The sequence below is a fragment of the Pygocentrus nattereri genome, chromosome 21, assembly GCF_015220715.1.
Source record: "Pygocentrus nattereri isolate fPygNat1 chromosome 21, fPygNat1.pri, whole genome shotgun sequence".
NCBI lineage: Eukaryota > Metazoa > Chordata > Actinopteri > Characiformes > Serrasalmidae > Pygocentrus > Pygocentrus nattereri.
Genome location: NC_051231.1, coordinates 32,361,987 through 32,375,372, shown reverse-complemented (window position 1 = coordinate 32,375,372; position 13,386 = coordinate 32,361,987). Strand labels below are relative to the sequence as shown.

Below are 13,386 nucleotides of genomic sequence, written 5' to 3'. Positions count from 1 at the left end.
TTTTTACAACAGGTGTTGTATCAAAGCAGCTTTACAGAACGATCAGCATTACGGAAAGAAAAATCCAGGTCCAAGCCCCCATGAGCATCGCCAGCGGCAACACCGGAAAAACAAGGAAAAACTCCCTAAGACTCAGAAGGGGGACCTGTCCTCCTCTGGTCGACAACTGCATGAACAAGTTTAACCTTGCAGACGTGTAGCAACTCATCCAAGGTTCTTCAATTGTAATGAAGCCCCTCAGATAAATGACTAAACATCGTCAAAATTCAGCTGATCTTGATTCTGTTTGGGTTGTGATTGCTTATGAGGTCCCCTGGACGAGTGGCTGAATATCTTCAGGATTATACCTCAAGTCCAGTGGTAAAACCGGCAATAATGTTCCTGCAATTACTGGTGCAACATCTTCAAAATCATACACTCTCGGAAAAAAAGGTACTAAACTGTGACTGGGGCAGTCACTGGGGTGGGACCCTCAAGGGTCCGTCTCACTCCCTTTAGTCAGGGAACATAACTGAACCATAATCCACTGAAATGATGTTCTAAGCTGTACTGGCTCCACACATCCCGCCTCGCCTCGCTTCCAGGCTTTTATTCTACTGTTCTGTTTTAAAACATTTGTTTATGAAAAGGAACAAATACCAACTTTTCACCTGGAGAACCTGATTTAAGCTCCACAATCAGACCTTAGAACCACTGCTGGAGCTTTGAGGGAACCTTTACACTGTCTGTACACCTTTAGTTCTAACAGTGTTCCACACGTTCAGTGGTCTAATCAGTGATAAGGTGGTGAAGCTCCTCTGACGGCTGGTGCAGCACCTTAGAGATTATCCTGCAAGTCCTCTCACCCAGACGTACTCCTACTAGCCACCACCTTCTGTTTGTTTGTCCTTACCTGTAGCTCGCACCAGGCTACCTCCACCCACGTGTCCGTGTCCAGTCCCTTATAGACGCTCTTGAACGAGCCCCTGCCCAGCTCGATATCAAACTTGAGGAAGCGCCCCCCGGGGGACGTGCACACCGCCTTCACCTCTGCTTCCGCCTCCTCCTCGCTTCCGGCCTTTCCGGCGGCGCTGGAGGCTTTTCCACGAGCCTCTTCGTCGTCATCCTTATCGTCCTTCCTCTCCTGCTCCTGCTCCTGCTCCTGCTGCGGCTCCTGCGTCTCGGGCTCAGGTTCCTCGTCTCCGGGAGCGTCACAACGTCCAGCCGAGCGAGGCTGATCCCTCACGGTGGCGCTCTCTGGGCTCTCGGGGCCCTGGTCCTCGGACTCGGAGAACCACAGGTTTGTGCGGATGAACCTGCGCCGCACCGACTCGCCGTGACCGGACGCCATGGGACCTTTTTTTCTTTCTTTTTTTGGGCTTGTGTTTTATAATTTCCTTTACCAGCGTGCGGCCTTAAGTCCTTAGGTCACACTCAGGGGTTGCGCTGACCAGGCGCAGGAGCACGTGCACCTGCTGCAGTCCTGCATCCTGCACATGCATGCATACAAGCTATCATTACACACACACACACACACACACACACACACTTTTATATATATATATATGTGTATATAACAAAAATGCTCATCTTATATGCTACAACAAACCTAATAATAATAATAATATAGTATTAATAATAAAATAATAATACTGAGCAGAGCAGCAGCCTCCTGGATACATTATAGCCTGACTAAGACACTGTACTGTGTTTATACTAGGCTATATTAATAGCCTATAATAACTGCTACAACGCAATATTTCCATATTAATCATTATTAATTGCTCCAATAACACGATCATTACTCTATTCGAGCCTATGTAACTCTAACGTGTGTCGGAGAGTCTGCGTCAGAGGTGCCGCGGCTATATTTCACTATTAAATATTAATAACAGCAAACAGCAGCAGCCCATAATCCTGTGAAATCGCTGGCAGTGACTGCGGCCAGGCGCTCCCTGCTGTGTTTCAGCGGCTCTGCGTTAAATATTGATCAGGCAGAGCTGCTCGCGACTCAGAGACACGCGGGCTGACTCACTACGGCCTATTCTCACACTAACACGCGGAGAACCGGAGAGAACAGGGTCCGGTACCGAGCGTCCTCCCTGTAAACCCCGGGCTGCTCCCGCTTCTCTCCGAGCTCAGCAGATTTAATGCGGCAGCGGCGCCGAGTCACCCAGCCCTCACCTTCACAGCCCGCGCGGCTGCCTCACGCCTCCCTCACCGCGCTCGGCTCGCTCATTCCCGCTCGCTGCTGCTGGGTCAGGCGCTGCGGAGCCCGGCTGGCGATGGTCTGAGTCCGGTCACACGCGGTCCGGTTCGGGCGGGACCTTCATCAGCGCGCAGCGATGCAGCCGCCCGAACCACGGTGGAGCTACAAGGGGGTTTGTTTTTTTTAACCCACACCCGTTTTCGGGAAAGCCACGCCTTCCAGCGCTGTGATTGGCTAAGAGCTCAGCTCAACAAAAAATAAATAAATAAAAGAAGAAAAATCATAACTTACGCATGGATTTAACTGAATGTGCACTTTGTGTTTAGCCAAGTGTATAAAAGAGTAAACTGTGTAAAATTCATGTTTATAATATTATATGTTTGTAATATGTGCAGTAAACGGTCAGTTGTTGACGAAAAATTAAGCTCATAAATACTAGAATACTACACTGAGTGCGCGAGTTACGGAGATATTACATATAAACATTTGTAAAAATATTTTTAATGTTATTTGTTTCTAAAGTGTGTGCTATATGGTCAGATGTACACAGAATGCTAGCATTGATTGTTACAAATATATATATATATATATATATATATATATATATATATATATATATATATATATATATATATATATATATATGTGTGTGTGTGTGTGTGTGTGTGTGTGTATTTTTAATATGTTTGTAATATGTCCACTATATAGCTATACCCAAAAAATTTGGTCTACAAATACTACAGTATTAGTGTCAACTGCATGAGTTACTAAGATATTACATATTTTAAAAATTACTTTTAATTTTTTTTTAGTATTATATGTTTCTAAAATGTGCCCTACACGGCCAGGTGTACACAAAAGTATAAAAAAAATCGGTCTATAAATAAATACTACAATGCTAGTGCTGACCGCACAAGTTACTGAGATACTACATATTTCTTTTTTCTTTTTTTTTGTAATGCAATACATTTGTAATGTGTGGCCAGTTGTACACAGAGGCATAAAAAGGTCTATAAATACAACAATACTAGAAGTAATTACACTATTTAGTTTTATATATATATATATATATATATATATATATATATATATATATATATATATATATATATTTTTTTTTTTTTTTTTTATTACAAGTATTTTAAAAATATTTTAGGCTATTTCACTGTTACAGTTTTACTGTATGCACATATCATTTTTAATTCATATTCTATGGGAAAATAATTGTCCTGTTGTAGTTCCAGTTCTGTGGTTCAGTGTTGACATTAAATTCTGCTCAGAATGTAATTTTTTAAATTTTATTTGTAATCTATATAGATATTTCATTTATCACTTTATTTCCTATATTATTTATAATTTATTACTGTATTTATTATTTAAAGAATAATAATAAAGGCTTGGGATTTTGGAAAATAATTCTGACGTCATTTGTTTACTTTTTCATCTTGTTTTGGGTTTTACTGTTGCTATGGAGATGTGAGCGACTTCTCAACCATCCAATCAGCAGAGTACCTGTGAGTGTGAACTATCAGCCAATTGCAGCGCAGGAGGGCGGGGCCTGTCGAAAAACGGGTGGGAAACAAAAAGCCTCAACTCGCCTGAAAGACTGAGCAGCTGCAGCCTCTCTGTGCTGAAACACAGCAGCCAAAACCTGAGATTATTACAGAGGGACGTGACTGAGAGGATAAACATGCAGCCATTCACTTTATGGAAATCACATACGATCAGAAGTGCCTGCAGCCTTTATTTCCTGCCGAACAAAAATTCTGCAGCTGTTGTGTTTTTAAAGTGCTGCACATTCACTGTCCACATGTCCACATGTCCACATGTCCACGTGTGCCTTGTGAGAAATGCTGAATTTTTCATATTATGTTCTTAGTGAATGAATGTTGCATGACGATGCTGTTTTACCACCCCCCCTCCCCCTCTTCCTCATCCTCCTCTTCCCCTCCTCCTCCTCGTTGTCTCTTACAGTTCTTTCCACCTACTGGTGGGGAGTTAACTCTACTCCCACTGCAAGCCTGTTTATAATGCTTTTCCCACTTCATTCAAGCAAAGCGTGACTGTGTTCAATGACAGACAGGCTACCTTTAACTCTACAGCATGCAAGCCTGAGCTGGATTGAAATATAACATGGTTATACAAGTGTATACAAAAATATTGTGGCCTCATGTCATGCCTGTGTTCTGTTTAGTTCAGGAATAATAGGGCAGCTGGTTCAGAAATGTTTGCGCATGTTAATTTTAGGTTTATTTGATTATGCTAGATTTTTTCACCGGGTTTATTCTGCTGTGGACCCTTATTCTGAAGGGAAGGGCTAAGAACTGTAAGGGCTGTGTTTTGTTGCAGAGCTAGAGAGAGCTAGAGCCTGATAACAGTAAGAGCTGAGAGCTAGCCTAGAACAGTGTTTTCCCACTTCTGACACCATTGTAATGAGGGGGTACTCACAAGCAACTTGGCTGTCTCGAAGTTCTGGTCAATAATTTAGCTTTACTTGGATTAATTCAGGAAACACCGTTCAATTAAAATGCACAAACGTTTCTGAAGAGGCTACCCTATTACTTATAAAGTAAACAGAACACAGGCGTGCTCTGACTCCACATTATATTGAAAAACAACGCAAAAACACTGCGCTTCAAAGGCCAATGCTGTTTTATTCAACAAACAGTGAGGGAGAGCTGCTGTTTCTGCGCCGCTGAAAGGCCCAGATTTGTATAATATAAATGCATTTATAGGGAGGGTTGCTTGTGAGGATTTGGGGACCCTAAGCATTATCCTACTTAGCTTGTGAGATGATACAATGTGATGAAAAAAATACAGTATTACTACATATTCATGGAGCCCCTCTGGCTCTGAGGGGTCCTAAGAAAAGTTATGGGCCTGTTTATAGACCATACACAATATATACACCGTCCAAAGTCACCCTTTACTTACTTTACCTACAGTCAAAATGGTCAGTAAGTACAAATGATTCATTTTTCCGCATCAGGAAAAAGACAGAAAACGTATTTAACTGAAAATGACATAAAAGCCTCAAAAATATATGATTGTCTTTCTCAGTATTTAGAGTCTCCACGCTTTCCCTCTATTCCAGCTTCTATTCTTTTGAGGAGACTCAGACTCAGACTCAGAATCAGAATCAAGCTTCATTGGCCAGCTTTGCTTGGGCATTCAAGGAATTAGGTTTTGGTTACAGGAGCATAGTGGTTGGCGCTGTCTTCTCACAGTGAGGAGGGTCTGGGTTCGATTCCCCGGCCGGGCGACCAGGGTCCTTTCTGTGTGGAGTCTGCATGTTCTCCCCATGTCTGCGTGGGCTTCCTCTGGGCACTCAGGGTTCCCCCCACAGTCCAAAGACATGCGGTCAGGCCAATTAGACATGATAAATTGCCCCTGGGTGTGAATGTGTGAGTGAATGTGTCTGTCTGCCCTGCAATGGACTGGCGACCTGTCCAGGGTGTATCCTGCCTTCCAGCAACCCAGAATGAGAAGCGGTTTAGAAGATGTGTGTGTGTGTGTGTGTGTGCGTGTGTGTGTGTGTGTGTGTGTGTGTGTGTGTGTGTGTGTGCAAAGTATGAGTCTAAAGTTAAAGTGCTGAGTGCAGCAGCAGGTAAAGGGTGTATAGTGGCAGAGAAAGAGGTCAGTGAGGTGACAGTCAGATAGGTGGGGTAATATGGCAGGTCAGTAAGATGCTAGAACAAGCACTGGTTTGAGACGGCAGTTCCAGACGATGGAGTTGAACTTGATACACTACACCGGTATTTTTGAAGTGCAGTATGAAGCTGGAATATTGTTTATGTGTAACGCTGCGGAGCGAGGAGGCGGACGCATACGCTGAGATAAGCGAGTTTTATTTTGGGCAAATCCAGGGTCATGGACGAGACAGTCCAGGTTCAGGTATCCAATACTGAGAGCAGGAGGGAGAGACATGATGAAAAAGAAACACAGGACAAACAGAGTACGAAGGCCGGAGGGACGAACACCAGACAAAACAATTCAGACCACACATCAAACACACAAACAATCAAACATCAAACATGAATCATATCAAAGACCAGCACTAGACCACCGAAAACACAGGGCTTAAACACAAGAGGAACACAGGTGGAAAACAGGTGGAAACAATCAAGGGCGGAGACAAGAAACAAGGTGCAGAACCGGGAGGAAACCAAACAAAGAAGCACATGGACAGGACTAGAAGGTCAACAGAAGCACACGAGGAGACTGGGAGGGGCCAATCGTGACATTATGAGTAATACTTTTAGTTTCTCACCAAAATCTGCAGACACACCTCCAAAGTTCAGTCTTAGAAGTTGGTTGGTGTTTTTTTCCATTGAAGCAATTACAAATTACAAGTTGGCAGCATATATTTACAGCTCAGGCGTCCGGTTTCCGAGTTCTAGTGTGTTTTCTTGGTCTTGCAAATGTGCACAGTGTTGTACATTTAGATGTTATTAATGCAATAAATCCAAAAAACAGTGATGGAAAATGAAGCCAGTGGTTATGATGCTTGGAGAATGTTGTGAAATGAGCTGTATATACACAATCTGTAACATTCACTGCATCTGCATTTGTACCAGAAGACTTCACTCTATTACAGAGCCCTTGAGTTCAGTGCTTGATGGCTGGTTGCAGTGCTGAGGGCCGTTGAGGCCGCCCCGCTGTGCGTGGGTCTACTACAGGCCTAAATGACTTGGTAAGGCTACCACTAGTAATTAGTTTAATTGTATACCTTCAGAGCTCGAGCGACTGTTTCTGCTGTTGTGAGTGGTGCTTCAAATCACAGCTGTTTCTATGCAAATAGACTGTGCGGATTAAAGTGGGCACATACACAAAGCACTAGGCTGGTTTACTTCATGGTTTTTCCAGTAAAAACCTGATAATGGACTATGATCAATCAATAATCTTTTAAAGTATGCAGCGTCTTTGATTTCTAGGGGCAGCATCGTTCAGAGGTCATCATGACGTTTCTTGGCTGCATTATTATGCCACATTATAGGAAGCAGCTTTTCTATTTGGAAGTGATATACACACCGGCCAGGCATAACAAACCACTGATCCACTCGCACCAGCACAACACAAACTAACACACCACCACCACCACCACGTCAGTGTTGCTGCAGTGCGGAGAATGACCCACCACCCAAATAGCACCTGCTCTGTGAGGGTCCATGGGGGTCCTGACCACTGAAGAACAGGGTACCGGAGTATCAGAGAAACAGATGGACTACAGTCTGAAACTGTAGATCCACAAAGTGCAGCTCTACAGTAAGTGGACAGGGTAATGCCCTGGCCACGCCTTATTTTTATTTATACCGGATGCCACCAGCGGGGCTCCGTACAACATACACCTCCACAGGAAAACTGTCCATATTAGGTCTATGTGTGAACTGACAACCCTCAGGAATGAGACATTCCCAGACTTAAAAGAATGATTTCCTTAAAATGTACACAATTGTTCACTGACCCTGGACGTCGCAGATGAGCCAAGACATGTTTCAGCATTTATAAGCTATGATTTTGCTCAGAAGCTCCATCTCAACCCATTCATTTTGGACTTGCTTGGGAGCGCCCTCTAGCGTTTGAGAAGCCCAGAAGACTTCACCGAGTGATAATTGTCCTCTGGAAGTACTTCCTAATTTAATGGAACTAAGACACAATAAAAGTCCTTGTGAGAACAATCCAGAGAATAAATGCTGGAGGACAAACACTCCAAAACGAACATTACGAACACGATATGTTTAGAAAGAGAAACAACAGACATCACAAATGTGACGGAGCATCCATATCCCTGTGTGTGGAAAACCAGGGGAGTCGGATTCAACACCAGGGGAGTCAACACCGGCTGCCCGAAGGGGCCGCTCACAGTGTTCAGCTACACAGTGAAACTTCCTGGGCCCTAAACTACATCAGCAAGTCTGCACCACTTTACTGAAGACCTGGGTGTGGTTCAAGTGGGTTGAGAGAAGTTTTGGGGGGATCTATTTATGGAAAGGTTTCGGTGACTATTGAGTCCTCGTCTTTGTTGCCTGATAGCTCCAGTTTAAAGCTAAAGAAGCAATGTTTGGACAACAAACACGTCCAGACTGATCTGGGTGGGTCAACAATTATGTCCATTTGAGTGTTTTTCCCAACCACTGCTTTAAAAGTAAGGTAGAGCCGGTGAAATGCGCTTCTCATCTCACTTAAACCGGCAAGAAAATGTGTGTATCATGTCTGATATTAGTCACAGAGGGTGAGCTCGTCAGCGGCGTCACTCTGAGATCACCTCTGTGGTTTTTGTGGCTCCAGTTCATTCTGTTCAGTTTGTCTTTATACCTTCATGCCAGAAGGTGGCAGCACACAGGCGTCGTGCTGCAGCTTCTCTGGAGCCGTTCTGAGGCCAGAGCACATTAACAAGGCCGTGAAAAACCAAAGCAACAGAAAACCCAGACATGACAGCAGTGCCACACTGTGTTTTACAGACTTGAAGACCAAACAATTATACGGTCAAAAAATAACATACAGGACTGGACGAGAGTCTTAGCCCCCCAACACACGTTTTCAAAATCTATTTATTTGTGTAGTTTGTGTTTATTTGCTGAGAAAAGTGTTAATATTTGAATAAACAAAGGTTATAGAATATTAATTAATAAATATATATATATATAATAAACAGTGATGTTCTGGATGTTGGTGTGTGTGTTTACCCATCTCCAAGCCTCTCCTCCTCGAGGAAGCCCAGTATTATATGTAGTTATAAAGCAGCTCCTGGTTTGACCAATCAGTGCTCAGTAAATTGAGCTCATGATGTCATTGATGATATTAACGAGTCTCTGTGGCGGCTGTGAAGGTGTCCAGGAAAAATATGGACCCGAGAAATTCTTGTTACTTTTTATTGTTTTCTGTTTATCTGAATTATGAATACGACTTTATTCTAATGTATATTGTGATGAACTCACTGCTGAGGGAAACTGGTTAAAACCTTCACACAGCGCTGCTGCACATATTCTGGCCTTAAAAAATAATGTTGTTAGATCAATCAAATGACCCTGCAAGCTAAAAGAGCTGTGATCAATATCAAACGGCAGTGAGGAATATCTATACGCTGACTTAACTGAAAGCACTTCTCTCAAAGTGGCCGTGAACTCGGTGATCTTTGCCGAGTGGGTCAGACACACAACAACGACAAAAATCTGGTGTACAGATATTAATAAAATCACATAATGATTGACAGTGGCATCTCCCAGGCAACCCAACCCAAAACAAATATAACTTTTGGGCAGAACCATCCATCCATCCATCCATCCATCCATTATCTTCCGCTTCTCCGGGGTTCGGGTCGCGGGGGCAGCATCCTAAGCAATGAAGCCCAGACCTCCCTTTCCCCAGCCACTTCCACCAGCTCTCCAAGGGGGATTCCATAGGCTGTAAATATATATACACACATATATATATATATACACACACACACACAACTCTGTAATAATCTATTTAGCATTTTTGATTGCTTTTAAGTCCAGTTATTGTTTACAACCATCAGGTTAGTGAGTGCAACCTGCTTCACTCAACCAGTGAGGTAATCAGCTCACCAGCCAATCAGCACTCAGTAGCAATAATGCCAACAAATCAGCACTCAGTAGCAATAATGCCAACAAATCAGCACTCAGTAGAAAAAAAAAACAGGTATTTTTTTCTTTGATGTTTACAGTATATATCTTTACGCTTTCTGAGATTATATGAAGTTCCTGCACAAACGATCAAAAACAAGAATTTGTCCTACAAAAACATCAAACTTGGGTCCCCTTTAATTAGAATTCAGAAGCATTAGCCAACCGTGTTTCACACACAGAGGAATTAGACCTCCGCGTTTAACCCACCCGTGCAGTGAAACACCACATACACACTAGGGGGCAGTGAGCACACTTGCCCGGAGCGGTGGGCAGCCCTATCCACAGCACCCGGGGAGCAGTTGGGGGTTAGGTGTCTTGCTCAAGGACACCTCAGTCACGTGCTGTCGGGGATCGAACCGGCGACCTTCCGGTCACGAGGCCGGGTAACTCAGTTCGGTACTTTGGCAGAACTAATGTGCCAAATTTATTCCTGCCCAACTGAAATCCAATAAAGGGGCAGAAAAAACATCTCAACAGAAAAGACCAGCGTCGTTCTTTCACTGCCCGGCTGGTGTAAAAACATCACAAAAACAATAGATAATAGAAGAAAATCATGTGAATGAGCAGAGATGGGCTTTAAACGCCCAACATAGAAGTACAAAGGTACTGAAGCTGAGGGGCTTAACAGGGTCAGAGTAAAATGCTGCAACAAGCTAGAACAGCCTCAGGAAGGCGCTCTATAAAGAAAGCTAGATCCATTAAAGGACCACTCAAACTTTACATATGAAGCAGACAATTACACAGCCTACACAGCCCCCAGCACAACGGTATTAGCCTTACACAGCAAATCAAAGCAAAGCTATAAAGCAAAACTGGCCACCCTGAAAAAGAGAGAACCATTACAGTTGACCCTGCTGGTCACTGACGTAATGGTGCTTGATCCTCAAGTCTAATGCTGTACTGCGTTAGACTACAAGCTAATCCGGGGGTGTGAAACTCAAAGCCCGTGGGGGCCACAGCAGGGCTGAGTTCAGGGGTCCCGCTGCTCTAACGAAGTCTAACTAAGTCACGAATGACTTGCAATTAGGGGTCAAGTTGGATCATGTGTTTAATTATGGAAGATGCTACGCTTAAGATACACCACCACGCTGACCTCCACTGACTTCTCCTATCACGGATGCGTAGACAGTTACTACAGCTCTCCTTCGTGCTGGAAAGTCTCCTGGACCTTTACTTTCAGCTAAAAACACATATACACAGGGTAGTTTGTATTTCTGACTTTGTGGGGACTGCTGTGCTACATTTAACCCTTACACTCTCAGAAATAAAGGTAATGAACTGTCTCTGGGGTGGTTCCCTGAAGGCTCCGTCTCAGGACCATAACTGAACCATAATCCACTGAAATGATGTTCTAAGCTGCACTGACTCCACACACCCCGCCTCGCCTCCAGGCTTTTACTCTACTGCTCTGTTTCAAAACATTCGGTTATGAAAAGGAACAAATACCAACTTTTCACCTGGAGGAACTGATTTAAGCTCCACAGTCAGACCTTAAAGCCACTGCTGGAGCTCTGAGAGGACATTTACACTGTTGAACGAGAAACGTACCTGCCCAGAACCTTCACTTCTATAACCGTCCATCAAAAAATGAACACTGTAGAATTCAGACAGTCACTAAAGTTCCCTACAGACACGTATTCTAGATCAGAACAGAACAGCGCTGTGGCAGGATTAGACACATAATACTGATTTGAACAACTGCCCATCCTGTCTGGCCTGACGCTGTCGCAGGATACGCCCTGGTCAGGTTTTTCAGGTTCCTGTATATCTAATCACTCTCCTGCTCTCACCCTCTGCATGATAATGAAGGCTGAAAACAGAACTCAACAGAAACAGAACCACTGAATCATAGACGTTGGTTACCTGCCTCACAGTTCAATGAATGCCGTGTCGTTATGACTGGATTCTCACAGCAGACAGTGAGTTCGTTTACATGCACTTAATATCCGATTATAATCAGATTTCTGCAGTTATCCGATTAACCAAATGGTCATGTAAACATCATATTCCGATCTAGAAATCCGGTTAGGAAATCTGATAAAGAGGCTGGATTTTAGCTCAGTAGTCAGATTTCTCAGTGCTGCACTCTTACTCTGATTTCTTTCGGATTTCTCAGTCTGCGCTGAAAACAGACGGCGGCACCGGAAATAAGTGAGCAGCATCGTCACGAGACGCAGCCAAACACTTTTGGAAACCAAGACGCGAAATAAAGGATTTTAATATTCATCTTCTGCCGATGTTTAAAAACAGCTGCGGCATGAAGGTTGAGCTTTACTTGAGTTTACTGGCTGGTTGTAAAGCAGAAATCTGATTACTGTCTGACTCGTGTAGATCTGGGGTTTCCCCGTTATCTGACTACTCAACCGCATGTAAACGTGTCGATCGCTTTACTGACGAAATCTGATTTCCTGCAGTTATCGGATTATTGAGTGCATGTAAACGCACTCTGGATTTAACTCTCATTTTCACTCTGATTTCAAAACGAGTCTCTGGTTTTTCTAGATCTATTTCTCATCTGTTTCTCTGATAAACCTCTAAGACCAGACACTGGCCATCACTGGCTCTTCTGTCCAGTCACAGGCTGGTTTATGTTCTTTGTTCTGTACTCACTGTTGTATATTCAACGTCAGTTCTCCTGTTGTGTTATTGTTTCGTCGAGCAGAGGACGGTGCGTTCCCCTTCTGAGACTTGGATTCTCAAAGGTTTACTGACTTTGACACTAAACGACCCTTTATTGTGTTTATTTTATTAACATAAATGATCAAATTTTCTATTTTATCACTAATAAAACAATCATAACACGGCCCAAACTTTACCAAGTGCTTCAGTAGTGGCTATAGTGACAAGTGTAGCTCATTTTGAGCAGAACTCAAAAACACAGCCAGTACATGACCAGCAAACACAGCTTTGAACAGCTGTTCACGCAGAAAATCAGAATATTGTTAAATTAAATTAAAGGTAAATAAATTGATAAATAAATGAAGGTTTGCTTATTGCGGAAATCTTTCGGTAGTGACAGTTCAATTTCCAGACTTTGGGACTCTGAGGGATGTAAACTGTGTACCGTGTGGCCATGAGGGACGAGGATGCAGCCTGGCTACCTGCTCTAAAATACAGGGGCGTGTCTAAGACAAGGCCCCGCCCATGTAATTAAGCCTTGTGTTTCAGTGACATGAAAACATAGAATAGCCTGTTTAAAAAAAAATTCATGATAAATCTAAATGTTTCAACTTCTTTTTAAAAGCAACCAAAAAGATTTTTTTAATGCAACATTGGTTCAAAGATAAAAAGTAAGTGTTATTTTCAGAAGTGAAATTTAGGGGTTAAGCTTTGGGACAGACACCTCTCAATGGAAAGTCCCCTATAAGTGACGGTGGTGTAAATATTTAGCCCATTACTGTCTCTGTTAATGCTTTGGGTCTAATAGATCAGAGCACAATCATTGTAAATATCCCAGCCCGGAATACTGCAGTTTTATATACCTGCACTAATTCAGGTATAGAGAATAATCCATATATATAAACATCCTGAATTTGATTGAATAATACA

At 43.1% G+C, this 13,386-nt stretch overlaps 1 protein-coding gene across 7 annotated transcripts in view; it reads right to left on the bottom strand.

Annotated features, from left to right (window-relative positions):
• Window positions 1-2,370, bottom strand: part of wnk2 (WNK lysine deficient protein kinase 2) — a 72,551-nt gene extending 70,181 nt beyond the window's left edge. For 4 of the 7 annotated variants that reach the window (XM_037532481.1, XM_037532485.1, XM_037532484.1 and 1 more), the window contains exons 1-2: window positions 2,164-2,370; window positions 893-1,490 (exon numbers count right to left, since the gene is read on the bottom strand). In XM_037532481.1, the coding sequence (XP_037388378.1) occupies window positions 893-1,330 (438 nt within the window). In that variant the 5' untranslated portion in view covers window positions 1,331-1,490; window positions 2,164-2,370. The remainder of the gene's footprint in view (window positions 1-892; window positions 1,491-2,163) is intronic. The other 3 variants (XM_037532487.1, XM_037532488.1, XM_037532482.1) reach the window with 2 other exon arrangements.
• Between the last annotated feature and the right edge of the window lie 11,016 nt (window positions 2,371-13,386).